This window comes from Geotrypetes seraphini, chromosome 3 (genome assembly GCF_902459505.1).
Source record: "Geotrypetes seraphini chromosome 3, aGeoSer1.1, whole genome shotgun sequence".
In the NCBI taxonomy this organism is placed as follows: Eukaryota; Metazoa; Chordata; class Amphibia; order Gymnophiona; family Dermophiidae; genus Geotrypetes; species Geotrypetes seraphini.
The window spans coordinates 66,709,643-66,737,444 of NC_047086.1; the positions used below are offsets into that span (position 1 = coordinate 66,709,643).

The window sequence follows — 27,802 nt, forward strand, 5'->3', positions numbered from 1 at the left end:
AGAGCAAATTTATTTTGTCCTAGGGGAGGGGGAACGTATCGCGCACTAGCTGAAAAATTACCGCCTGCTTAAAAGGAGGCGGTAGCGGCTATCGCGCACGGCATTTTAGTGCACGCTATTCCACGCGTTAAGGCCCTAACGCACCTTTATAAAGGAGCCCTTAGTAAAAGGAACCCTATACTATATTGTCTGGAGTTTTTTTTAACCCATTGCTTTTAACTTTGTTAGCCGCCTTGATTTGACAACAGTTGTTAAGAAAAGCGGAATATCAAATAAACTTAACTGTACCTAAGAATTTAAGAATCAGGTAACATCGTACACGAAGCAGTTAAAGGGAAAACAAAATCAGAATATCTTCTAGAAAGTCTTTAAATCAAACACTATCAAGACCCTAAATACCTGGACTATTTTTGTAGTCAGATACATAGCTGAAACTGTAGATTGAGATGAATATTGGCCTGGACCCACATAATTAAGGCACTCGCACATACAGCCCTCTCTCGTCATCAGACAAAAATAATCCACCAGTCGCAGCTTTATTGAAAAAAAAAAAAAAAAAATCACATTCATTTTGCAATTTGAATTTCATGAACAGTAACAAAACTGAGTGCAGTTAGACGGTAATGAACTAACAACATTTAACTGGAAATGTAACCCCCTCAATAACAGGATCTGGAGCAACACAAGATCCTTCATTCACCCACTTCCCCCAAACATTCATGAAGGTGCTGTACATAAACCATCGTCTCAGCAGCTTTTCATTTCCTCTTCTCTACTTTCAGCTCATCAACTGCAGTTAGTTTAAAATTCTGTTGTGACAAAATCTAACCATCTTCCTCAAAAGTCAGAAAATTGCCCTCCCTTTTCCAGTTATCATTTCAGTTGCCTAATACCCATGGGTGAGTTGATGCCCTCTCAATATCCTGACTTCCACAACTAAATTCCTTTCCCACCAAACACCACCACTCCAGAATATCTTACAAATCAAGCAAGATCATCAGCATTTCTTTTTGCGTTCTTCTAGGCATTGCCTAGTACAGTTTCCTTTGTTTCAAATGGTTAAGTTGACCTCAGCTAGGAAATGAACTTTCTGTTACTTGCTTCTCTTCATAGTTTTGTTAATATTGAGGAGTCAGATTTTATACTAATTGCTTTTATGTTTGAGATTGTTAATTTTTTTTTATTGTATACCTCTTTAATACACTGTTGACAAGCAATACTCATATCAAATAATAAATCCAATCCACTCTATAAACCTGTGATCAAAGCTGATTGGAGCAAAACCCTATCTTTTGCTTTGATCAGCATACCCAATCAAGCTCTTCTTCCCTGGACTCCTTTCTGCCTAATAAACTTCATTCCCCATAATACCCTACCCTTTTAATATATCGTAAAAAGGAATAGTCCAGATGCAGATTTTGGTATCACCCATAAAGAGGCAAATCTTACCTGACAGCCCTTGAGCAATATCACTTACAAAAATGTTAAAAAGAACAGGCCCAAGAACTGAACCTTGAGGTACACTACAGAGAGAGCTCCATTGACCACTATACAGGTCCTCGTTGACTTATGACCTATGCAACTTACGACGGTTCGACTTTACGACTCGTTTCCCCTATCTCCCAGCCCATATTATTTTTTAACCCTCCCCACGTACCTTTTCCCTGGTGGTCCAGCGGTGTATCCTGCACTGAGACCCTCCTGTCACTAGAACCGCAAGTCCTGTGAGAACTGGCGGCAGTGTTTCAATGAGCGGCACAGGGCGGGGTGGGAGTTCCAAAACCTCACTCCTGCGTGTGCCGGTGTGCCGGCCTGGGTGCGCTGTTGGCTTCTGACCGCTGACATCATCAGGAGGGGCTCAGTGTAGGATATACCGCTGGACCACCCAGGGAAAAGGTACCCGGGGAGGGGTAAAAAATAGTTAGTACTGTATACTGTATTAACATAGACTGACTTACGTCCGGATCAACTTATGACCTATCAGTCGGAACAAATTGAGGTCGTAAGTCGACAAATACTTGTACTCTGTCGCCTTCCTCTCAACCAGTTCCTGACCCAGTCTGTCACTTTGGGGCTCATCCTGATGGCATCCAGTTTATTTATTAGACACCTGTATGGAACACTGTCAAAGGCTTTTCTAAAATCTAAATAGACCACATTTAGCACTCTCCCTCTATACGATTCTCAGGTCACCCAGTCAATGAAATTGATCTGATTTATCTGTTATGACCTGCCTCTAGTGAATCCATGTTGCCTTGGGTCCTGTAATCCACTGGATTCCAGAAATGTTACTATTCTCTGTTTTAAAAGCGTTTCCATTCATTTACTTACCACAGAAGACAGACTTTCTGGCCTGTAGTTCCTTACTTCTTCCTTACTTCCACTTTTGTGGAGACGGACCACATCCACCTTTCTCCAGTCCTCCGGTACCACTCCTGATTCTCGAGAAGCATCGAGCATCGAAAAGGTTAGTCAGCAGAGGCACCAGAACTTCCCTAAATTCCTTCATACCCTTGGATGTACACCATCCAACCCCATTGCTCTGTCCATCTTCAGTTTAGCTAACTCCTCACAAGCACAATCCTCTGAAAATCATTCAGGGTCTACCACACCTCTATCACTATTTGTGTTTGCCTTCTGTGGTCGTATTCCTGGTGCTTCAGCTGTGACTACAGAACAGAAATATTTGTTAAGCAATTTAGCCTTATCTTTATCAGCTTCTACATATTTCTCCCCTTCACTTTTGAGTCTAACAATGCCGCTTTTGCATTTCTTCCTATCATTAATATACCTAAAAAAGTCTTAGCCCCCATTTTGCAGTGTCAGCTACTTTTTCTTCCAGTTGAATTTTTACTTGTCCAGGACTAACTGCAAATATTCAGCGGCATTTAACTGGTTTGTGCTGTTGAATATCCGTGGTTAATGCTTAAGTTAACAACGGCTAATTTGTTGGCATTCCATGGGGTGGAGTCAGCACTTATCTGGTTAAGTGCCGATATTTAGCCCTTAACTGCACAAGATAACTGCATAAACTGGGCTGCATATAAAGCAGTCCTATCTTTATATGGTTCATTTTATGCAGTTAAGGGCCGAATATTGCACTTAACCTCATACATTTTAGTGACCAACGTGCAACTGGATATTCAATGCCAGTGCCCAGAAATAGCCCAGCATTAAATATCTGGGAATGCAGCCGGTGATGGACTTAAAAACACTGACCGTTTGCCAGATGAGTATCGGTCAGCTAGATCATAAACCCCTTTATCTGTCCAAAGTCTTGAAAATCAGGATCACAAACTCTATGTCCAAGCATTGCGTAATATATTTTCCTGAAGTTACTGCTTCCACTTATGAAGAGGGCTTTATACTGGCAGGAACTTATGTTTATGCAGCGATGAAGATAATTTTGAAAAAAAAAAAATCTCTTCTGTCCAAAATCTAAACTTTTAATGGTGCCATTTCAACTTGTTTGAAAGATACTCCAAAGTACTAAATAATAACAGAACACAGACGAGTTAGCCCTTGAACTTACAGTAAGTAGTAAGAAATTACGCCTTTTGACAGTGAGCCAAAATGTATTTTCCCTTTAGGAAATATTTTGGGTACTGTAAACATCCTTCAGACACTTTCAGAGGATATTTCAGAGGCCTTTAATTACAAGATAAGTGCATTAGTTCGTTTTCCAACTTGTAAGTTAGTGAGCCTAGACGGTTTACAGCAATATCTGTCACAGTTAATTGAGTGATTTTTCACAACCAGCATCAGCATAACACAGACAGGAAAACCAATTTCTTTTACAGCCCTGCCATTTTAATCTGTCTTCTCTTTTGGCAAGATTCATCATGCGGAAATCCTTTAGAGAAGCAATGAGCATGTCTCTCAGAGGGCCTATAACTACTGAACTTAGTGGTGGGCTTTGTAGTTGAGGTAATGGGTCAAATGTAGGAAAAGCTCTACGGAATACCATAATTCATGTTTTCTACATTGCTTCAAGCAGCTTCCAGAAGGCTTTTTAACAAGACAATTTGAAAAAGATTCATCATTTATAAAACTTTTTTTTTTTTTAATAACAAGGGACTTCAGTCACTCTTTTGATATAAACTAGTGCTGCCCGATTCACGATTCAAATCGGTTCACTGATTCACTTCGGGTGAATCGATTCGAATCGATTTAAATTTTTTAAAAATTGGCTTCCCGATTCGGACCTTCTCCCCTCGCCCCCTAAAGCATGAGCAGCAGCACTGCTCTTCCTGGCTGGCCGCTGCCGCACCTGTTTTAGAGGGCGAGGAGGGAGGGTCAGTCGGGAAGTGCTGCAGTCCGGCTTCCCTCCTGGCCTCCCCGAAGGACTGTCCCCCCCCCCCGAAAGACTGCCCCCCCAAAGGATTTCCTCCCCTAAAGACTGCGCACCCCTCCCCCCCGGGAAGACCTCCATGTTGCTCCTGGCCTCCCCGAACCGTTTACCTTATTGATGGAGCCTGCAGCCGAAAATCGTGGTTACAGCGTCTTTGTGCTCTGAGCTGTTTCCTCCACTGCGATCCTGCCTCTGACATCAGAGGAAGGCGGGACTGCAGCAGAGGAAACAGCTCAGAGCACAAAGACGCTGTAACCGCGATCTTCGGCTGCAGGCTCCAGCAATAAGGTAAACGGTTCGGGGAGGCCAGGAGCAACACGGAGGCCTTCCCGGGGGAGGGTGTGCAGTCCTTCGGGGGGGGGCAGTCTTTTGAGGGGCAGTCCTTCAGGGGGTGGGACAGGCCTTGGGGGGTGCAGGCCTTCAAGGGGGGAACAGTCCTTTAAGGGGGGGGACAGGCCTTCATGGGGGGAACAGGCCTTTAAAAGGGGGACAGGCTAGGGATGTGGCATAGGCCTTCAGGGGGGACAGGCAGGCCTTCAGGGGGGCAGTCTTTCAGGGGGTGGGACAGGCCTTTAAGGGAGGTGCAGGCCTTTAAGGGAGGTGCAGACCTTTAAGGGGGGGACAGGCCTTCAGGGGGGAGGTGCAGGCCTTCAGGGGGGGACAGACCTTCATGGGAGGGGGGCCCTGGTGTAGAAGTACACGGAGGGAAGGAAGGGGGGTTTAAAGAGACGTGCATATGCTGGACTTTGGGGGGGAAGAAATAATGGGTTTAAAAATAGAGGAGAGGAAGAGAGATGATGGACAATGGGATTTAGGGAGGGAAGGAACAGAAAGGGAGAGAAGTTGGACACAGTGGGGGGAAGTGTGGAGAGGGGGATAGAGATACTGGATAGGAGGGTAGTTGGGAAAAGAAAAAAAGAAATGGTGGACCCTGGGGTGGTGGGGAAGGAGGGAGAGATGCTGGATGAAAGAGTAGTTAAGAAAAGGTGGATCTGTGGAGGGAGACAAAAAAAAGGAAAGATGCCAGACCTCCGGGGAAGGGAAGGGAAATGGAAGGGGAGGACAGAGATGGCAGATGGATGGTTAACATGCAGAAAGAAGAAAGAAGAAGTCCCTGGCAAGCAAGTTATGAGAAGACAACCGAGACCAACAAGATTTGAATAATGACCAGACAACAAAAGGTAGAAAAACTAATTTTATTTTCCATTTTGTGATTACAATATGTCAGATTTGAAACGTGTATCCTGCTAGAGCTGGTGTTAGACCGCAAACGTGGGCTAGGATTTAAGAGAGAGAAGAAAAGTGTTTTTTGTTTGTTTATTTTGTTTACACCACAGCCCCAGTGTGGTTAGGAGAAAGAAGGCAAAGGGGTGAAGAGGCTATAAAATAAACCCACCAGAATGTTTGAAAAAAACACCCAATTGGGCAGGAAAATCGAATCGAATCGAAAAACCAATTCAGTAGGCTGAATCGAATCAAATTTTTTTTTTTTCCTAAATTGGACAGCACTAATATAAACGTGCTGGTGTAACCTATGCCTGTGTTAAGATAACTTTATTAGGATAACCATACCTATTGCCACCTATGTTACAGTTCATAAATATTATTTATTGTTTTTCAAAAGCTTTTACCATATCTCCTTCTACAAAAGCGTAGTGCAGTTTTTAGCGCCGGCCATGACAGTAACAGCTCCTATGCTCATAGGAATTCTATGAGCATCAGAGCTTTTACAGCTGCAGCCGGTGCTAAAAACTGCGCTACGCTTTTGTAAAAGTGGGGGATAGTTTTACTGGTGTGTTCTCAATAATGTTACCAGATATTACCAGATTATTCTTTCGTGCTTAAAGGTTTTGGTAAAAGAGGCATTTTGTGGACCAGTCTAGCTTTTTCAGAATTCAAAACAATTCTATAATTAAACAATTCATACCAAGATATTCTTTGAAAACGCTTCTGTACTTTAGAGCAGGGGTTCAAAACCTAATCCAGGGGACACACTTAGCCAGTCAGGTTTTCGGGATACCCACAATGAATATGCATGAAATAGATTTGCATACAGCATGCAAATTTTTCCCATGTAGATTCATTGTGGGTATCCTGAAAACCTGACTGGCTAAGTGTGTCCCGTGGATTATGTTGTAAAGCCCTGCCCTAAAGTACAGGAGCTTCACTGCTGTAGGCGTTTGTGGTAGGAAAGTTCTGTTTCTCCTTTTTCCCTCCTTTCATTTTATTATAATGCTGTTTATCGAACACTTGCATGAAATAGCATATTCTCTTTTGTTTAGCATGTACTATTTCATGTTAGCCCATGCTATTAGGACAGATGAGAGGAGTAGCCATGTGGTCAAAACAGTGGGGTAAAGCCTTGTGATCTTGGATATGTTCCCTTCATTTTTTATTGCCTTTGATTATAAAATTAGCCTCCTATTTATTAACCCACAGTAAAATGATACTTTTTTTACTTATTGCATATCAGGAGATATATTATTTATCCATAGTGATTATTTTTATTGCTGCAGGCAAAGCCCATTATGTTTTAACAGGATGAGCAATCAAAATATCTCCCTCCCCCTAAAAAAAAGTCCCCTAAATCCCTAATCCCTTCAAACACATCTTGGACTGATGCCCTTAACTCTTGGTGCTTCCAATCCATAAAAAAGAGATAAATGTCCCTCCCAATTTCTAAGCTGAATAAATATGTGAATCCCTCCCCTCCTCTCCCCTGCACTGACCCTCCCCTACTTCTCAATTCTTGATTCTTAATAAAATGTAAGAATATACTTCTGTACTGATCTCTCACCTAGCTCCTTAAATCCAAATCAAAGCCATACCATTGAACCCAATAAGCCCTCAAGATGAGATCCGCATAATGCAACAAGTCTGGGAAAATGGGGGGGGGGGGGGGCGCGCAGAGGGGTTTACTTTTTTGTTTGTATTATATGATCAAAGACTGGGAATTGGGACTTTGATATAGATTAGGGCATCTTCATCGGCTAGTAATTAGCAACATATGGGTTGATATTCAAAGTGATTTCAAAGGACAGGGGAGGCTTCTGCCTGCTTACTCGTAAATCAGCAGCACTTATATGGGCAATGCCACTGATTATTGGCACTAATTGGTCAATTTGGAATTGGGTCGCATAAGGACAGCATAGAGCAGAATCAGGGAGAAGCCAGCAGCTATGCAGGTACTGGCAATATCCAGTACCAGTGCCCACAAAGCTAAGTAGGCATATGGGACCACACACACACACACACAAAAAGTCCTAATTATGCCTTCTTAGGTGTGAGTGCTGGCACTGAATATATCAACCTGAACCCACATAACTTATGATTACCAGCCTCCTTCCAATCCCCATGCCCTCCCTTCCTTCTGAAGTATCACAGGACTGCTTTGGCAGACATTTTGAAGGGGCAGTTGTGATGGGAAGGAGCTTGTGATATTCTGGGGTGGGGAGGAGATGAGAAAGAAGGAAGGGGATCAGAAGAACTTTATTTGCAAAGTAAGAAAAATTAAAGTTGCCAATTCACTTACTGTACAGGGCCTTTCCCTAATAATTAGAGCATTTTTCTACTGCACGGCCCATAGAAATAAAATAGGGCCTGTGGCAGAGATCATGGGCTAACCTTTAATAAAAGATTCCCTTCCTGTGAGGAGTGGCCTAGTGGTCATAGAGCTGCTGCCCCTACACCCAGAGATTGTAGGATCAAATCCCAGTGTTGTTCCTTGTGACCCTGGGCAAGTCACTTAATCCTCCCTTGGCCTAGGTACTAAATAAGTACATGTATATAATATATATAAACTGCTTTGAGTGTGGTTGTATACCGTAACTACAAAAAGGTGGTATACAAGTTCCACTCTTTTCCCTTCCTTGCAAATATATTGTGACATATAAATATGTACATTACATATTCTTTGATCCTGTTCATTTAACTAGTTTCTTGGCAGCAAGAGACCCTTGGTTCCTACTTCTCCTCTGTCTCCTGTTATTGAAGGTACTACATGCGATTTAAGTAGAAGGACTCCACTTACCCTTTATCACAATTTTTTTTTTTTTGTAATTTTATGGTCTGTCCCCACCTCATATTGTGGACTTTTGCTTAACTCATAGAGTGTGGCGCAGTGGTTAAAGCTACAGCCTCTGCACCCTGAGTGTGTAGGTTCAAATCTCCCACTGCTCCTTGTGACCCTGGGCAAGTCACTTAATCCCCCCATTTCCCCAGGTACGTTAAATAGATTGGGACAGAGAGGGAAAACTGCTTGAGTACCTGAATAAATGCTTGGAAACCTTTCTGAGCTCCCCTGGGAGAATGGTATAGAAAATTGAATAAATAAATAAATAATAGGTTTGTCCTTTACTTTAGATTAAATATAATTATATTGTAATATGTTATGTATGGGTTGAGCTTTTCTGTACAAGAATTTTTCTTGATTGTATTATTTTGTAATTATAAAATAAAATTTAGAAAAAAAAGATTTCCTTAGTTAAATGGTAAATATTGCATGCTATTACAAATACAGCAAAAAAAGCAGAAAGGACCTCAATGAACAGGGAATTGTTTTTATTGACCCAGCACGTGCTGTATTTCGGTGTACGCTGCCTGCATCAGGGGTCAGCCAATGAGTAAAATGCGATTACCAAACTTTGGGGATCAGAATCAGTCCTAAAGCCCGAGCACAGAGTGCAGGAAGTAACACAGGACTTTGAGATTGCTCTCTGTGCTTGGGTTTTAGGACTGATTTTGATCCCCAAAGTTTGGTAATCGCATTTTACTCATTGGCTGAACCCTGATGCAAGCGGCGCATGCTGAAACACGGCTTGTGTTGGGTCAATAAAAACAATTCCCTGTTCATTGAGGTACTTTGTGCTTTTTTTGCTGTATTGTGTTTGGTGTGCTCTGCCCCTCTCTGTGTTGGCCATGCTGTTACAAATGCCATGCATTAATTACCATTTTACTGCATTAAAATACAAGTAAACAAAATGCATAAAAGATGATGGTACCTTTTTATTGATCTACAATACTGTACATTTTTTTCTCGTAAAATAGTTTTTAGTAGCTAAAACCTTATTCCTCAAGTGAAGCCTGGTGTGGACTAGGTCACTGGGGGCACATTAGTCTTTTATGGTTTTGTAAGTTGGGGCGTGCTTCATTTCTCATTACTGTTTTTCTGTTTCTCATTACCCACCAGGGAGAGCCTAGTTGGTAACAGGAAGTACTATGGGGACTCAGTAAAGGGAGAAAAGTTGCTGTATTTGCTGCAGAAAAAAACAATAAGGCAGCATGAAATATTATTTCTGGTTTTCTATTAAACTTTATGAAAAAACAATACATAGCAAAAATATTCTACCATCTTCTGTTTTTATGTAGAAATGTTACCAATATGTTTATGATCCATAAAGTTATACTACAACCACACTTTCGACCTGGTTTACAGCACAGTATAACTAATCATGAAAAACCAATGGAATCTATGAAGAGAAGTCCTCGTGTTATTACAGACACAGGGTTCCAGAACAAAGGCCGGATAGCCCACAACCAGCACTCCAACAACGCTTCTACTATGAAAATTATCAAAAGGAGGAAAAAGCCTCAGATCCCCCCCCCCCCCTCCACCAAATTGATGAACTCAAGTTATAAATGGGTGGAGATTTACCGGGCTAAAGTGAAATCACTGGCATAAAAAACCTCCTCGGTAATTTTTCAATAAAGAGAAGGGGATTGAGCAGCTGTCCTACAGATATTAAGTATTTGATATATATATTTTTTTGCTTTGTAGGATTGACCGCCGCTCTACATCCTGAGGCAGCTTATGATTAATGAAACGCTGGCCATCGTCGATATGCGGTGTGTCTCTCAGTCTCTCCAGTGGGATTTCACTCCTTAAGTTCCAATACAAAGCGGATTTTAGTCCACTTGCATTGCACAAGGCTTTTGTCTTTATTGAAAAATTACCGAGGAGGTTTTTTACGCCAGTGATTTCACTTTACCCGGTAAATCTCCACCCGTTTATAACTTGAGTTCATCAATTTGGTGGAGGGGGGGGGGATCTGAGGCTTTTTCCTCCTTTTGATAATTTTCATAGTAGAAGCGTTGTTGGAGTGCTGGTTGTGGGCTATCCGGCCTTTGTTCTGGAACCCTGTTTCTGTAATAACACGAGGACTTCTCTTCATAGATTCCATTGGTTTTTCATGATTAGTTATACTGTGCTGTAAACCAGGTCGAAAGTGTGGTTGTATTATTTTGGTTTTTCGAAGGGCTTGTGTTGAGTAATATGATCCATAAAGTCCCATTTCACGGAACTTAGAGAACTGAGACAATCAGATCAGGATGTGCTCAGTTCCAGCAGTATTCTAGAAAAGACTCGGTGAGTAAGGAATGCTAACTAGCAATCATAGCATAGAGCCGAGTCTTAGGGCTCCTTTTACTAAGCCGCGTTAGGGTATTAACGTGCGGAATAGCGTGTGCTAAATTGTCGCATGTGCCAGACGCTAACGCCAGCATTGAGCTGGCGTTCTAGCCGTGTAGCGTGGGTTTAGCGTGCGCTAAAATGCTGCATGGGCTTAGCAAACTTGTTGAGAAAACTGTGGTCTGTTGATAGTAGTGTCCACACGGCAAAGCTTAAATACGAACAACATACTTATCTTTCTTTCCCAACCGTGGCTATCTGTTTCAACAAGTTTGCTAGGACTCTGCTCTGAGCTATGATTGCTAGTTAGCATTCCTTACTCACCTGTTTTCAAGTGTTGGCGATCAACGTAGTTGTAAGGAAACTTTAAACAAAAGAAAAATATAAACAGAGCTTTAAACAAAAAGAAAAATTAAAAATGGTTATGCACTGCAAAAAACTTTGTTTTTGACACAGGGGTATCTGAGGTCTTTTCCCTCATTCATATTAACTAGATATTATTCACTTTACTGTGTTCATTTTTCAATGATACGCAGTTTGCTTTCGTTTTTTGCCTTTAACAAGAGATTTCAAGTATTTCCACATAGCAACAAAAACAAAAAGAAGGGTCCAACCTTATCTGCAGAAAAAACACCAACTAGGAACAAACAAAACTAACTGCAGATATGTGTACCAGATGCAGGCAAAATTTATTGTGACAATAAAAATCTATTAAAGTAAAACCCTTTTACCAAACAAGGGACCCAACATGGTCGGTGTTTCGAACAAACCTTCGTCAGGGGTCCTGTTGGGTACAGATACAATATAAAAATGTTAAAATTATAAGAAAATGCAACAAAATTATATGTGTGTAAACAAAATGATGTTGTCTTACCATGCTCTAAAATATTGTGATGGAATAATAGGGGAACAAGTGTATGTTAAAATAGATGAGGAAACGTATGCAATCTAAAGAACTGCATGCAAAGAAATGAGATATCAAAACAGACCATTGTAAATATCAATGATGTGAATGACAAACAATAATATGACTGTAAGAAAACCCAAATAACTTGGGAAAGCATGAGGAGTGTGACACAAAGGAAGGAAAGAGAAAAAAAGGGGGAATGAGAAAGGTATAATGAAAGGTAAAAAATATATTAAAATACATACCATGGTAAAAAAGTGTTAAGAAATATGCCACAAAAAATGTAGAAAAACAACTATCATAAAACATAAAATAAAAACACAATGTTACACAAAGATCGCATAGAATATTAAATATGGCATAAAATTAGCAAAACAGGCAAATGCACATAGAAAATTTCATATGTAACACAACATGATGAATAATATAAAACATAAGGATAAATGATCTAAAGCAAAAATATGAGCATAAAATATACACAAGAGGAGGCCAAATAAAAGAGAACTTTAAAAAAAAAATAGCCTTAATGGGCTGTAGTACAAGCAGGATGCCAATCTGAATGTCTCTTATATGGTAAAAGGATGTTATGAATAAACTTACCATATCTCAACTGGACAATATAAATGAATAAACTGGTGAGGCATGCAGCCATGATAACTATTTGATAAAGTGTCCTGAGATTAAAACTTAGAGACACTGAGATATATGCTCTTTTTAATAGATAGAAATAGATAATCATAATGGGCTGCTTGTAACCTGTCTAAAACTCTGATTTACAAGGATTTGGAGGGATATAAGATTTCACATAACAAAACAACATAAACATGAATCATTCACACCTCTGTATTTCTATTAATACTAGTGTTTAAGCCTGTTACATTAACGGGTGCTAGAATATATGTCTTTCTTTCTTAATTTCTGTGTCTCTCCCTGCCCCTGTCTCTCTCTTCCTTTCTTTCTGTCTTTCTCCCTCCCGCTGTCTGTCCTTCTTTCTTTCTGGTTCTCTCTCTGGCACCCTGTCTGTCTGTCTTTCTTTCTTTCTGTCTCTCTCCCTGCCTGCTGTCTTTCTGTGTGTCTGTCTTTCGTTCTAATGCGCTGCCTGCCTGCCTGTCTTTCTGTCTCTCCATGGTCCCCTTCTCTCTCCCCTCCCCCAAAGCAAAAAAGATTGCTCCCAGGCCCCCTTTCCCTCTCCGTCCCCTCCACTTCCTTGTGCAGCAGCATTTCCCTCCCACCCTTCCCTGTGCAGCAGCAGCATTCCCCCCCCCCACATACACACACCCTTCCCTGTGCAGCAGCAGTATTTCCCGGCCTTCACTGTGCAGAAGCAGCATTTCCCCCACACACAAACACTTCCCTGTGCAGCAGCAGCATTTCCCACCCTTCCCTGTGCAGCAGCAGCATTTCTCGGCCTTCCCTGTGCAGAAGCAGCATTTCCCCCCACACATACACACACTTCCCTGTGCAGCAACAGCATTTCCCACACACACTTCCCTGTGCAGCAGCAGTATTTCCCAGCCTTTCCTGTGCAGCAGCAGCATTTCCCAGCCTTCCCTGTGCAGCAGCAACATTTCCCGCCGCCCCCTTCCCAGCCGCCGCATTTAAATTCAGAGAAAAGCGCTGCACCGCGCTACTGCTGGCTTCGGCGTCTTCTATCCACTGTGGCCAACCCTAGCAGAAACAGGAAGTAGTCAGAGAGGGCGGGCCACAGTGGACAGAAGATGGCGAGGCCAGCGTTAGCGCGGTGCAGCGCTTTTCTCTGAATTTAAATGCGGGTAAGCCGGCGAGAAGGAGGAGGCTTTGGCAGTGGTGGTTTTGGCGGTGAGGGCGGAAGGTGTGCTGTGTTTCTCCGCTTTCCGATTTGTCTGGCCGCCACATACGCACTCCTGCTGGCCACGGACCTACAGATCACAGATCAGAGATCACGGAAGCACGCAGGTAAGTGCGCATGCACGGCTAGGGTTTTATTATATAGGATTGTAGCATAATGCAATATGATATTACCTTGTGTCAAGCAAAAAGAAAGTAGATTTTCATTGCTCATTAAATTATTCCTTGTCTTCTTTTCAAAAAAGGGATGCAGACCTGTTCCCACTAGACACACGAAAGATTCGAGCATTTGATGTGGGCTGGCTCGTATTTGATATCACTGTGACCAGCAATCACTGGGTGATTAATCCACAGAACAATTTAGGCCTGCAACTTTGTGTTGAAACAGGGGATGGTAAGTAGAATCTCCTACGACACAGAGATATATTATTGTCAGCCCATTACATTATTGCTTACTGCATAGCTCAAAAGATCAAAATTAACCCCCTCTTTTACTAAGGTGTGCTAACCGATTAGCACGCACTAAACGCTAACGTGTCCATAGACTAACATGCCCGCATTAGCGTTTAGCACACGCTAATCGGTTAGCGCACCTTAGTAAAAGAGGGCCTAAGCTTTTTCATGTGTGCATGCTATTTGCTAATTGATGGGGTTTTGTACGGTAATACACCTGCATTCCATGATGATACCGAATGAGATCTTCAAAGTGTTATCTGACTGCTGTGTGTCTGGGTTTGGGAGAGGGAGATGCTTCAGATTCCAGCCATACATGTTGATAACATTCTCACAGCTGATAAGGAACGCTTTCTTAGGTGGAATCTCTGTCAGAACCTATTTTATTACTAGATTCCTATATCCCAACAATAAAAAAGTGCATTCGGAGAACCACTAAAAGGATGACATTACAGGATGAGGAAAAAAAGTAACCCCTTAGAGCTTCATTTGTTGTTACTATCTACGTTTATGTGCTAAGTAGAATGAGATTATCCTTAAACATAGGGCTAGATTCACTAAGCAAACCGATCGGTTTGCGAGCCCTTTACGACCAGATTTCCCTCCTGCACTATTCACTAACGCCTGTAGCAATCCGATCGTCTCATGCAAATTAGTAAATCCCATGAAAAATAGCCAAGCGATTGATTCACTAACAATTGCTTGGCTATTTTGAGTCGGGTTTTACTATTGGCAAACCCGACTGCTGCAGACCTCTCGGTAACTGAGTTACCATCAGGTCTGCAGGTATTTTGACAGGCCTGCCTGTCTCTTTTATTCATTTTTTTTCCATGGCATAGATATTTTGCATGTGTTACACATGCAAAATATCTGCCCCATAAAAAAAAAAATGGAAAGACAGGCAGACCTGTCAAAAAAAAAGCCCCCCCCAACGACCCACAAATAGCAGGAGAGATGCACTATTCTGAAAATACCTGTATAATTTAAATAGCATTCATTTTCAACATATTGTGTACACGGGGCCCCTTATGACATGCATGAATTAGAGAATATTGCAAAATATGTACATTTCTGTTTCGTTTATGCAGCTATAGGTAAGCCATCTCTATAATTGGTGCAAATGTAAATGATACCAGGTTAATCTAGTGTTGTAAAGCAGAACCTGGGCACCCAGAATAGGTGTCTGCTGCATAGCCACAGGATGCATAAATAAGACCATAAAGAATTGCCATAGAGAATTTCCATAGCTAACAGAGTTCCATTATATCATTTATTGATCTCAGAAAACCATCAAGATTTGTGTGCAAGTGTTGCTGTGCAAAATCGTCAAGCTCGTCAAGCCCATCAATCCCAGTATCCTGTTTTCAACAGTGGCCAAACCAGGTCTCAAGTACCTAGCTAGATCCTAAGTAGTAAAACAGATTTTATGCTGCTGATCCCAGGAATAAGCAATGGATTTCCCCAAGCCATTTCAATAATGGCCTATGGACTTTTCTTTTAGGAAATTATCCAAGCCTTTTTTAAATCCTGCTAAGCTAACTGATTTCACCACATTCTCTGGCAACAAATTCCAGAGTTTAATTACTCATTCTGTGAAGAAATATTTTCTCTGGTTTATTTTAAATCTACTACTTGATAGCTTCATCGCATGCCCCCTAGTCCTATTATTTTTGGAAAGAGTGAACAAGCGATTCGTATTTATCCTTTCCACTCCACTCATTATTTTATAGACCTGTATCATATCACCCCTGAGCTGTCTCTTCTCCAAGCTGAAAAGCCCTAGCCGCTTTAGCCTTTCCTCATAGGGAATTGTCCTAAACCTTTTTAGCATTTTCATCGCCCTTCTCTGTATCTTTATTAATTACGCTATATCTTTTTTTAGATATGGCGACCATAACTACACACAGCATTCAAGTTGCGTCCATACCATAGAGCTATACAAGGGCATTATAACCTTTTCATCTTTTGTTTTCCATTCCTTTCCTGATAATTCCTAACATTCTATTTGCTTTCTTAGCAGCCGCCACACATTGAGCTGAGGGTTTCAATGTATCCTCAACAATGACACCTAGATCCTTTTCCTGGGCAGTGACTCCTAACTTGGAACCCTGCATAACGTAACTATAGTTTGGGTTCCTCTTTTCCACATGTATTACTTTGCACTTGCTCACATTAAACATCATCTGCCATTTTGACGCCCAGACTTACAAGGTCCTCTTACAATTTTTCACAGTCCTCTTGTGATTTAACAACTTTGTGTCATCAGCAAATTTAATTATCTCACTAATTATTCCCATCTCTAGATTATTGATAAATATGTTAAAAAGCAGCTCAGTTATATGTTAAATAAAAGAACTCCGTTATAAATTTATGTTTATGTTTATTTAAGATTTGATATACCGCTCCTGCATTTTACTGACCTAAGTGGTTTACAATGTATCAAACTAAAATGAAATTAGGTACTTTAGAAAAACTACCCTATCTCTCCCGAAGGCTCTCAATCTAGCTAAAGTACCTGATTAAAATAAAAATATAAATTGCCCCGTAAGTGCTAAGAATGTTTTCAATATGCACTAAAGGATCTATTCATTAAATGCACCTTGGCCTACATGTATGCGCCTAAAAATTATGACGCACATTGGCGCTTAGCACAATTATGTAAGGTGTGCGTACCTTTATAGAGTTGCACTAATTACTGTTCTAGTTGGTGCCAATATTTTTGGCACTTTATATTCAATAGAATATGGACCAAAGTGTGCAATATTATCCAAAGGCTGTGCATTCACAAACTAGTACACATGTGCAAACCATCATTCATGTGCACCCTTTCAGGAAACAGGGTGCAATAAGGGGGAGATTCCAGATAGTTCACCCAAAGTTTTGCATGTGGATTAAAGATCCAAGTGCAAAGCAATTGGCTAATTTGGTGATGACGATAATTGACATTAACAAGCATTTAATTGGTCATAAATAGGAGTTACAGAGCTGCCCTATGCTCTATTCTACCACATGCATGCCTAGATTTCATAGCACACAACTCCAAAAGGGCATGGCCATTGGAGGGTATGGGTGGATCAGGGCATTCCCAGAACTTTAGCACAGTGTTATATAATACCTTCATTTCTGCCTCTAACTGCCATTAGTAGAGCGCAAACATTTACACCAGCCTTTGGCAGTCTTAATTTCTCATGCACAAAGTTAGGCATAAAGGAGCAAATTCTATAAATGGCGTCCTGATTGTAGGTAGTGGTAGGCATCCTACTGCTGTCTAGCCAGCCAATCGGGATGCATGTTAAAAAAAAAAAAGTAATGAGAAAGGTCACCTAAATTATAGGTGTTTTCACGAACCTAGGGAGGCACGTAAGGCCACCTAAGCTCGCCTAAGGCAAGGCTTGGGCAAGGTTTTGCCCAGAAGTGGCCAAAGGCGAGCTTAGGAGGCCCTAGGCATCTCCCTAGGGCCGCAATAGGTGCCTGAAATCTTAGGCATGGGGGGCCTAAGGGATCTGACCAACTGGAATGCACTACAGGAGAGGCCTAAGATTCCGGTTAGCCCAGGTGCCTAAGGCCTCTCCTATGGGAGGGGCTTTAAGCGCCCTTGCTAATCACGGAATTAGGCTCCTCCCCGGTGTATCCCATAATGCACCGGGAAGGGGAAGGCTGCCATTCATTTCAGGTGGGCCTGTCAGCTGGAGGGAGTAAGCATACCTCTGGCTGATCAACTTAATAAGGTACTTGAGGGGGGGGTGTCGAGGTGGGCTTGGTGTGGGGGGATAGGAGTTTCCAGCAGGAGGGACTGAGTATCCCTCCTGCTGGGGGATGTGTCAGGGGTAGGGGTGGGAGTGGGTCTGGCAAGAGGGACTTCGCATTCCTCTTACCGGGGGATGTCTCGGAGGGGGGGATTATTTCATTCCCTTATTTTATTCTTACTGTAATCTGCTTAAATTTTAACATTTTTGTTTTATATTTGCGGTATATTAAATAAATTGAACTTGAACTTTGGGTGGTGGTGGCAGGAGGAATTGGGCACTCCTCCTACCACTGACATTTGGGGGTGGGGGATGGCTTTGGAGGGGGGAGGGGGAAGGGGGACAGGTTCCCTGCCACTAAACTGATCATGGCAGCAACCCGATTCTCTAACCAGTGTCTGTGACATGGACGCCGGTTAAAAAATTGTGGTGTTAGGTTGGCTGATTCTATATAGGACGCCCATGTGCGATTCTTAAAAGCTGCTTATGCGGCTTCTGAGACCAGCCATCCTATACAGAATCTGGCCCAAAATGCACAGAAGGTGAGTCTCTTTCAAATGAAGGAAAACTCTGGAAAGAGAGGTGTAACAGGCTGGCTTGGATTGCCAAGAGAGGTCTGGACACATATACCACCAGGACATCTATTGAACATGGACAAAAAGGTTTTATTTGTTACAGTTGCCTCACATGCAAGGTTAACCATTTCCATGTAACACAGTCTAGCCCTAGCCAAGAATCCTCACATCAATAAGCTTATCTTAGCCCAGCCATCAGTTACTGTCTCTCCTGGTCGATCTCTCTCTCTCTCTTTCTAGTCAACTTCAGTCATCTTCCAAATGCAACATTCAACTTCCCAGGGCTTCTGCCTCAGCCCACATCTAGGGAAAAACTGGGAGTTCCTCTCTCTCTCTCAGGGGCCTCCCTGAATGATTCCATTCTGGGGCAGAAGTACTCCTCCCTGTGTGAATCCCATCCCTCTGACCCAGCAGGGCTGTATTCCTTCCCTAATGGATCTCAGCACTGAGCTGCAAAGCTCAGGGCATTTTGAGACATGTAGGTCTCCCCAATTTGCCTAACGTCCCCTGCTGCCCGGGGGAATAACCAGAGCTTCAATGAGAAAAAAACCCCTGAATCTCTCACAGAGGGCACAGGATGAAGTCAAGAGGAATAATCTAAGGAAATACTTTTTTACAGAAAGGGTGGTAGATGAGTGGAACAGTCTCCTGGTAGAGGTGATGAAGACAAAGACTCTGAATTCAAGAAATCATGAGACAGACACGTGAGATCTCTTAGCGAAAGGAGGAAAAAGTGGATACTCGGATGAGAAGACTGGATGGGCCAGTTGACCTTTATCTGCTATCATATTTCTATGTTTCTTTAGAAATAACCCATACTTGGGTGGCAGGATGCAAAACAAAGCATCATCTGTACCCATTCTGCTAGCTCCCTAGTGGCCTAGATTGTCTGGGCCATGGCCATAATGACCCATTGCATTGCACTGCCTAATGAGAGGAAAGAGAGCGTAATGGCAAATGAAGCTCACATGGAGCAGACTGCCTCAGAGATAAATATGGAATCCAGTTCTGTTTAATATTTTCCTAAATGATATTGCAGAAGGAATAAAAAAGGCTTGTCTTTTGGCACATGACTCTGAGGTCTAGAAAATGATTCATGTGGCAGATAGAGCTTGAGGATGAATCAAGAATTAGGACACCAAGAAGCCTTTTTATTAACCCATGGTACAATACTGTGTTTATATGTTGTTTTACTATGGGAAAATGTACTGCGTGATTCACTCTCTAAAGTACCTCATTACCATAGTCTAATGGATCCCAGGGCAGGGTACGTATAACTGTTCTAATTGTTGCAGCTTGTAATATCTTATGTTTCTAACCACAACAAGCCTAGATGGTGGACCTCAAAGTCTCTTCAAACATAGTCCCCATATCTTCACCCCTAGATGTCTTTAAAATAAATGCTAGTGGAATCCATGTTCCCCTAGAGATACTCAATATTCCAATCCTTTTCAGAAAAAAATACTAGTGTCACTTGTACCCATCCACCTCATTTTTTTTTTTTAATGCTACTGCCATCTATGCCCTCCTAAGATCCCGCTGTTACCTTCTGGGCACATATACTGTATGTTTTCCTTGGAGTCCGAGGGTGGGGGTGGGGGGAAGGGTAATGATTCCAAATTGCTTCTGCCCCAGCAGCTACCTCTTTGAAATCACATTACCTGAGCCCTTAGTTGAAGTCACATGATCCTACTGCCAAATAAGAGCAATAGCATTAAAGGATTAGTTACATAAGTACCGTGAGATTGTTTCAAGAGTTTACGGCAACCATTTTTTATCGGCAGCCTTAGGGGCAGGAGCAAATGGCCTTTGCATCTACCTCCACCGCCCCCCACTAGAGCACCAGGGTGCAAAAGAAGGCCCAGGGGGGCCTAACTAGACAGGAGGGCTTGGGGAGCCATTCTGGGGGGAAGGGTGTTGTAACTTAGCAGTTGGGGGAGGGGGGCTGCATCCGGGGGCAGGAAGGGCATCGCAGTAGTTTTAAAAAAAAAGAAGTTGCATGGGTTCCGGCTGAATATTGTCTTGGACTGCATCCGCTGTGGTGGCCTCCCCCACTTAAATAAGCCCCAAATATGTATTTTGTGCCAGTGTCCAGACATGGGCCAGCACTGAATATCTGGGGCTAATTCTGCCTGCAGCTGTCAATGTTTAAATAAACGCTGACAGCTGCTAACTGAAATAAGAACATAAGCAATGCCTCTACTGGGTCAGACCTGAGGTCCATTGTGCCCAGCAGCCCGCTCACGCGGCGGCCCCAACAGGTCCAGGACCTGTGCAGTGATCCTCTATTTATACCCTTCTATCCCCCTTTCCAGCAGGAAATTGTCCAATCCTTTCTTAAACCCCAATACCGTACTCTGCCCTATTACATCCTCTGGAAGCGAATTCCAGGTGTCCACCACCCGCTGGGTAAAGAAGAACTTCCTAGCATTCGTTTTGAATCTGTCCCCTTTCAGTTTTTCTGAATGCCCTCTTGTTCTTATATTTTTTGAAAGTTTGAAGAATCTGTCCCTCTCTATGCCCCTCATGATCTTATAAGTCTCTATCATATTCCCTCTAAGTCTCCTCTTTTCCAGGGAACAGAGACCCAGTTTCTCCAATCTCTCAGCGTATGAAAGGTTTTCCATCCCTTTTATCAGACGTGTCGCTCTCCTCTGAACCCTCTCGAGTAACGCCATATCCTTCTTTAGGTACGGTGACCAGTATTGGACGCAGTATTCCAGATGCGGGCGCACCATCGCCTGATACAGCAGCAGGATAACTTCTTTCGTCCTGGTTGTAATACCCTTCTTGATTATACCTAGCATTTTATTTGGTCTCTTAGCGGCCGCTGCGCACTGTGCCGTCGGCTTCATTGTCATGTCCACCATTACCCCCATGTCCCTTTCTTGGGTACTCTCGTTCACTAACATCCCTCCCATTGTATAGTTATACCTTGGGTTTCTGCTTCCCAGATGCAATACTTTACATTTCTCAACGTTGAACTTCATCTGCCATCTCATTGGCCAATCTAGTTTGCTCAAGTCCCTTTGCAATTCTTCGCAGTCCTCTTTAGTCCGAGCTCCACTAAATAGTTTGGTGTCGTCCGCAAATTTTATTATCTCACACTTCGCCCCTGTTTCTAGATCATTTATGAATATATTAAATAGCAGCGGCCCGAGCACCGAGCCCTGCGGAACACCACTCGTGATCCTCCTCCATTCTGAGTAGTGGCCCTTCACCCCTACCCTCTGTTTCCTACCCGCCAACCAGTTTCTGATCCATCTATGTACGTCTCCGTCCACCTCATGATTCTTTAGTTTCCGGAGTAGACGCTCGTGTGGCACCTTGTCAAAGGCTTTTTGGAAATCCAGGTATATGATGTCTACGGGGTCTCATCTGTCCATCTGTTTGTTAATTCCTTCGAAGAAGTGCAGTAAGCTAGTTAGGCACGATCTCCCCCTGCAGAAACCATATTGGCTTGTTTTCAGAAGTTTGTTTCTTTCCAAATGTTCATCGATGTTTTCTTTTATCAGTGCTTCCGCCATTTTCCCCGGAATCGAGGTGAGACTCACCGGTCTGAAGTTTCCCGGGTCACCTCTTGATCCCTTTTTAAAGATGGGCGTGACGTTGGCTATCTTCCAATCCTCCGGAATCACTCCTGTTTTCAGGGATATTTTGCAAATTTGCTGCAGTAGTTCTGCTATCTCCTCCTTTAATTCTTTCAGAACTCTTGGATGGATTCTGTCCGGACCCAGGGATTTGTAAGTTTTTAGTTTTTCTATCTGCCTGCGCACATCTTCAAGGCTCACTTCCATGGATGCTAATTTTTCTGCTTGATTTCCATTGAAGAATTGCTCAGGTTCCGGTATGTTGGTTGTGTCTTCGTTCATAAATACAGACGAAAAGAACATGTTAAGTCTTTCTGCGACTTCTTTCTCCTCCTTCACTACTCCCCTCCTGTCTCCGTCGTCCAGCAGCCCCACCTCCTCCCTAGCCGGCTGTTTCCCTTTAACATATCTGAAGAATGGTTTGAAATTTTGTGCCTCCCTGGCTAGCCTCTCTTCATACTCTCTTTTGGCTTTACGAACCACACGGTGACATTCTTTTTGATACTTCCTGTGCTCTTTCTAGTTCTCCTCAGTTTTGTCCTTTTTCCATTTCCTGAATGAATTTTTCTTAATGCCTATCGCTTCCTTCACTATTTTAGTGATCCATACCGGATCTTTTGTTCGACTCTTTTTGCACCCCTTTCTGAATCTGGGGATGTTCAGATTTTGAGCCTCGCTCACAGTGTCCTTGAAAAAAGACCAGGCATGTTCCACCATTTGGCATTTCTTGGAAGTGTTCCTAAGTTTCTTCCTTACCATTTCCCTCATTGCTTCGTAGTTTCCTTTCCTGAAGTTGAAAGTTGTCGCTATGGTTCTCTTTCTTTTCGATATTCCTACTTCAACCTTGAACTTGATCATATTATGATCGCTGTTTCCCAATGGTCCCACTACTTCCACTTCCTTTACAGGTCCCATTAACCCATTTAGGATTAGATCCAGAGTGACATTTCCTCTTGTCGGTTCTCTAACAAGCTGCTCCATGAAGCAATCTTGTGTAGCCTCCAGGAATTCTGTCTTCCTAGCGCATCTTGAGCTTCCAAGATTCCAGTCTATCCTGGGGTAGTTGAAGTCTCCCATAATAACTGTGTAACCGCTTTTGCATTCTCGCTTCATCTCAGCTTCCATTTCTTTATCGATATCTCCGGTTTGCCTGGGTGGACGATAGTATAGGCCCATCTTTATTTCATGTCCTTTCCTACCCGGTATTTTAACCCATAGTGATTCCAGCTTGTTGGTCGTCTGCTGTATCTATTCTTGTCGATTGTATGCTTTCTTTTATGTATCACTCCCCATGGTCTTTAAGTAATGTAAATCTTGTTTTGCTGTCTTATTGAATGTGTGAATTTGTGTTTGTAATATATGCCCTATGTTGGATGTTAATATTGTGTTTTATTTGCTATCTATGCTTACATTGTATATTTTTTAGAATTTAATAATAAACAGTAAAGCCATGTAAATATATAAATAGCTAAATTAAACAGTTAACAATGAGGGTTGCCCAATTTCAAGACTCTGAGAGACTAGAAACTGCTGGAAGATCCCTGAGCTTGAGGTTAGTTGCACTTACAACCTAAGTTTGTACCAGAGGCCAAGGGTTAAGTGACTTGCCCATGATGACAAGAAGCCAGAGTGCGATTTGAGCTGGGCTTCCCTGATTCTCAGCTTGCTGCTCTAATCAAATTCTTTCCTGTGGATCTTTTCAAAACACAGTGATTTAACAATATTAGATAGGACTACCAGTCTTAATTCTCAAGACATTTTGTCAGATACTACAGGCCATGAAAACAGCAAACAATGTATATTTGATACCCTCAGGGACAAGCTGAAGTGTACATTCTGTGGCCACTGACCCACCATCTGTGATGGGCGCTATATATTGCATTTAATGAAGTGGCATCTTATTAGCTTAATTGCTTGCATTCCTTCACTGTACCAGTGGTATATGATGCATACAAATGCATTTTGGATATGGTGGTCAAGTAAGCAGAGTCTTGCAATTAATCTTTTATTCTGTCACACTTATCCTTGGCCAGAATTTCAAGGATGATGATCACACAGATACGAGTAGATGACTGCAAAGTTCTGTCCTTGTTATGTGAATCATACATCATTTATACTCTATAGATTTCTGCCGCATGATTACTCTAATTTCTTTCTTTCTTTCTTTTCTTTTCTTTCTCTCTCTCTCTCTCTCTCTTTCTTTCTTTCTTTCTCTCTCTCTCACATAAGTGCTTTCTCTGGTATTGTGACACATTCTACCTTGTGTAAGTTCTTCTGCACCACAGTATGGATGGGAAACATCGTACCACCAAAGCTGCTCAGGTTACAACTTCTGTCTCTGTACAGACAGTAAATGTTACCCAGGCAGAGGGAGTAGTTCCATGTACAAGCTGTCTTCAGCTAGAATCCCTCATGAAGGAAGCAAAAAAAAACCCAAAACTGAGAGAGGAGGAGACAAGATTGAGAAGCATCCTTGAGAATGAGATGTACATTGATAAAATGGTTCATGAGGTGTCAAAGATTTCCAGGAGTGGGGAAGAAGAGGCTGTGCTGAGGGAAGACAGTTGGACTCAGATTACGGAACGCCGCAAGATTGGTACTGTGACTACCCCCACCTTAAACTGAAGAACCAGTATGCTGGCCTAGAAGTGGGGGAGATGAAAGCAACCCAAGGAGAGGAAGGACCAGAGCTTGAAATCCCAAAATGTACTGGATCCTTAACCACTAGGAGGCGTAAGGTAGTGGTAGTTGGTGATTCCCTTCTGAAGGATACAGAAGCATCCATCAGCAGACCAGACTTGATGTCACGAGAGGTATGCTGTCTGCCTGGAGCCAAAATCCAAGACGTTACGGAGAGCTTGCCGAGATTCATCAAGCCTGATGACTACTATCCGATGCTGCTCATCCACATTGCCACTAATGATACTGCCAGATATCCCTACGAACATTTCAAAAGTGACTTTGTGGCTCTGGGAGAGAAGGTGAATCATCGAGGGCTATGAATGAAGCAGTGAAGTAAAGTTACGTTATGTATATGATTACAAGGTGTTTTGCCTGTATCACACTACTCTTATTTCCTTGGCATTTTGAGCAGTTTACGTCACCCTCTGGGTCCCTTGAGAAAGAATTTCAAAACATGGACCATGTCGGGACCTGCTGACACAGTTGAAAGCTAAGTGGGAACTTTCTCTCTTTTGCCATTGAAAATTAGTTGAGCACTTGAACAGTATGTCCTTTTCAAGCTTTTTTTCAAAATAAGTCATACACAGTGATGGGGCGGTGGGTTTGGCTATAGGAGCTAATGCTCTTGGTCAAATTTCACAATTCTGAGTGTATGTGAACACTTTACTTATTTTATAAGTCAGATATATATTTTGCTTATTTGCATACTGAGAAGTCTTATCCAGTTATACAGTAATTCTTTGACTTCTTTGCCCTTTAAGCTACGATTACACACACCCTCTACTATATTCAGTGTGACTTAAAGAACATATTAAAGCCACACAATTGCAGGATCTGCAGGGTAAGGAAGATGTACTGTGGATCAATTTGGAAAGAGGGAATGGTGAATATATTTACATTGGTGTGATATACAGGCCTCCTTCACAGACGGAAGAGGTAGATAGAGATTTAGAATATATCTAAAAAAGGGGGAAGTCTTGCTAATAGGTGATTTTAACATGCCAGATGTTAATTGGGGTATCCCTATTGTAGGGTCTTCTAGAAGTAGGGAGATTCTGGATTCTCTACAAGGAGAACTGTTCCAGCAGTTGGTAATGGAACCCACACGGGATAGGGTCATTCTGGACTTAGTGCTTACAAATGGGGAAAGTGTTTCTGATGTTACAGTGAGTGATCATCTGGCATCCACTGATCACTGCATGATATGGTTTACTATTAAGATGGGTATAGAGAGGGCTCATTCAAAAGCAAAGGTTCTAGACTTAAAAAAAAAACTAACTGATTGGATGGGGGTTTGCGTCAAGGAATTATTGTCTGGATGGGAACGTCTGGAAGGAGTGGAAATGCGGTGGACAAAACTGAAAGGAGTGATTGTAAGGGCAACAAACCTTTTTGTGAAGCAAGTAAGTAAAAGTAAGAGGAAAAAAGGCCACTTTGGCTCTCAAAAGTAGTAGCTAAGAAGGTAAGGAATAAGAGGTTAGCTTTCATAAACTACAAAAGATCGTTGAAAGCGGAAGACATGCAAAAATATCTGGAAAAGTTAAGAGAGGCAAATGGAAGAAAAAATAGCTGACACGGTAAAATGGGGAGCCAAGACATTTTTTTACATATATTAGTGATAGGAAGAAGTGCAAAGGTGGCATTGTGAGACTCAAACGTGAAGGGGAGGAATATATAAAAGCTGATAAAGAAAAGACTGAATTGCTTAACATATATTTATGTTTTGTGTTCACGGCTGAAGCACCGGGAGCGGGACCGCAGAAGACAAACGTGAATAGGGATGGAGGAGTAATAGACCATAATCAATTTTCTGAGGGTTGTGTTATTGAGGAGCTAGCTAAAATAAAGGTAGACAAAGCAATGGAGCCAGATGGTTTACATCCTAGGGTGCTGACGGAACTTAGGGAAGTTCTGGTAACTCCACTGACTGACCTTTTCAACAAGTCTCTAGAGTCAGGAGTGGTACTGAAAGACTGGTGAAGGGCACATGTGGTCCCTTTCCACAAAAGTGGAAGTAAGGAAGAAGTAGGGAATTACAAGCCGGTAAGTCTGACTTCTGTGGTAAGCAAATTAATGGAAACACTTTTAAAACAGAGAATGCTCAAGTTTCTGGAATCCTATGGATTACAAGACCGGAGGCAACATGGATTCACTAGAGGTAGGTCTTGTCAGACAAATCTGAACAATTTTTTTGGACTGGGTAACCAGAGAATTGGATAGAGGATGTGTGCTAGATGTGGTGTATTTAGATTTTAGCAAAGCCTTTGACAGTGTTCCACACAGATGTCTAATAAATAAACTGAGTACCCTCAGGATGGGTCTCAAAGTGACAGGCTGGGTCAAGAACTGGTTGAGTGGAAGGCAACAGAGGGTAGTGATCAATGAAGATCACTCTGAGGAAAGGGATATTACCAGTGATGTGCCTCAAGGTTCTGTTCTTGGGCCTGTTCTTTTTAACATTTTTATAAACGATATTGCTGAAGGGTTGTCGGATAAGATTTGCCTCTTGGTGGATGATACGAAAATCTGCACTAGAGAAGACACGCCGAATGATGTGAATAACATGAATAAAGACCTGGCGAAGCTTGAAGAATGGTCTGAAATTTAGCAGCTAAAATTTAATGCTGACAAATGCAAGGTCATGCATTTGGGCTGCAAAAACCCGAGGGAATGGTACAGATTAGAGAGTGAAGAGCTTATGTGCACGACTGAAGAGCGGGACTTGGGTGTGATTGTATGTGATGATCTTAAGGTGGCCAAACAGGTTGAAAAGGTGACGGCCAAAGCTAGAAGGATGTTAGGTTGCATGGGGAGAGGTATGGCCAGTAGGAAAAAGGAGGTATTGATGCCTCTGTATACGACTCTGGTGTGATCTCATTTAGAATATTGTGTACAATTCTGGAGGCTGCACCTTCAAAAAGATATAAAAAGGATGGAGTCTGTCCAGAGGAAGACTTCTAAAATGTATACTTTGGGGGAGAGGGGAGATATGATAGAAACGTTTAAATACCTACGTAATGTAAATGTGCATGAGTCGAGTCTCTTTCATTTGAAAGGAAACTGCAATGAGAGGGCATAGGATGAAGTTAAGAGGTGATAGGCTCCGGAGTAATTTGTGGAAATACTTTTTACAGAAAGGGTGATAGATGCATGGAACAGTCTCCCAGAAAAGATGGTGGAGACAGAGACTGAGTCTGAATTCAAAAGGGCCTGGGATAGGCACATGGGATCTCTCAGAGATAATGGTTATTGCAAATGGGCAGAC

The 27,802-nt window shown here is 42.3% G+C and overlaps 1 protein-coding gene across 1 annotated transcript in view; it reads left to right on the forward strand.

Annotated features, from left to right (window-relative positions):
* Window positions 1–27,802, forward strand: part of BMP5 (bone morphogenetic protein 5) — a 152,428-nt gene that overhangs the window by 63,795 nt on the left and 60,831 nt on the right. Inside the window, exon 3 of the mRNA XM_033938832.1 lies at window positions 13,737–13,885. Within this exon, the coding sequence (XP_033794723.1) occupies window positions 13,737–13,885 (149 nt within the window). The remainder of the gene's footprint in view (window positions 1–13,736; window positions 13,886–27,802) is intronic.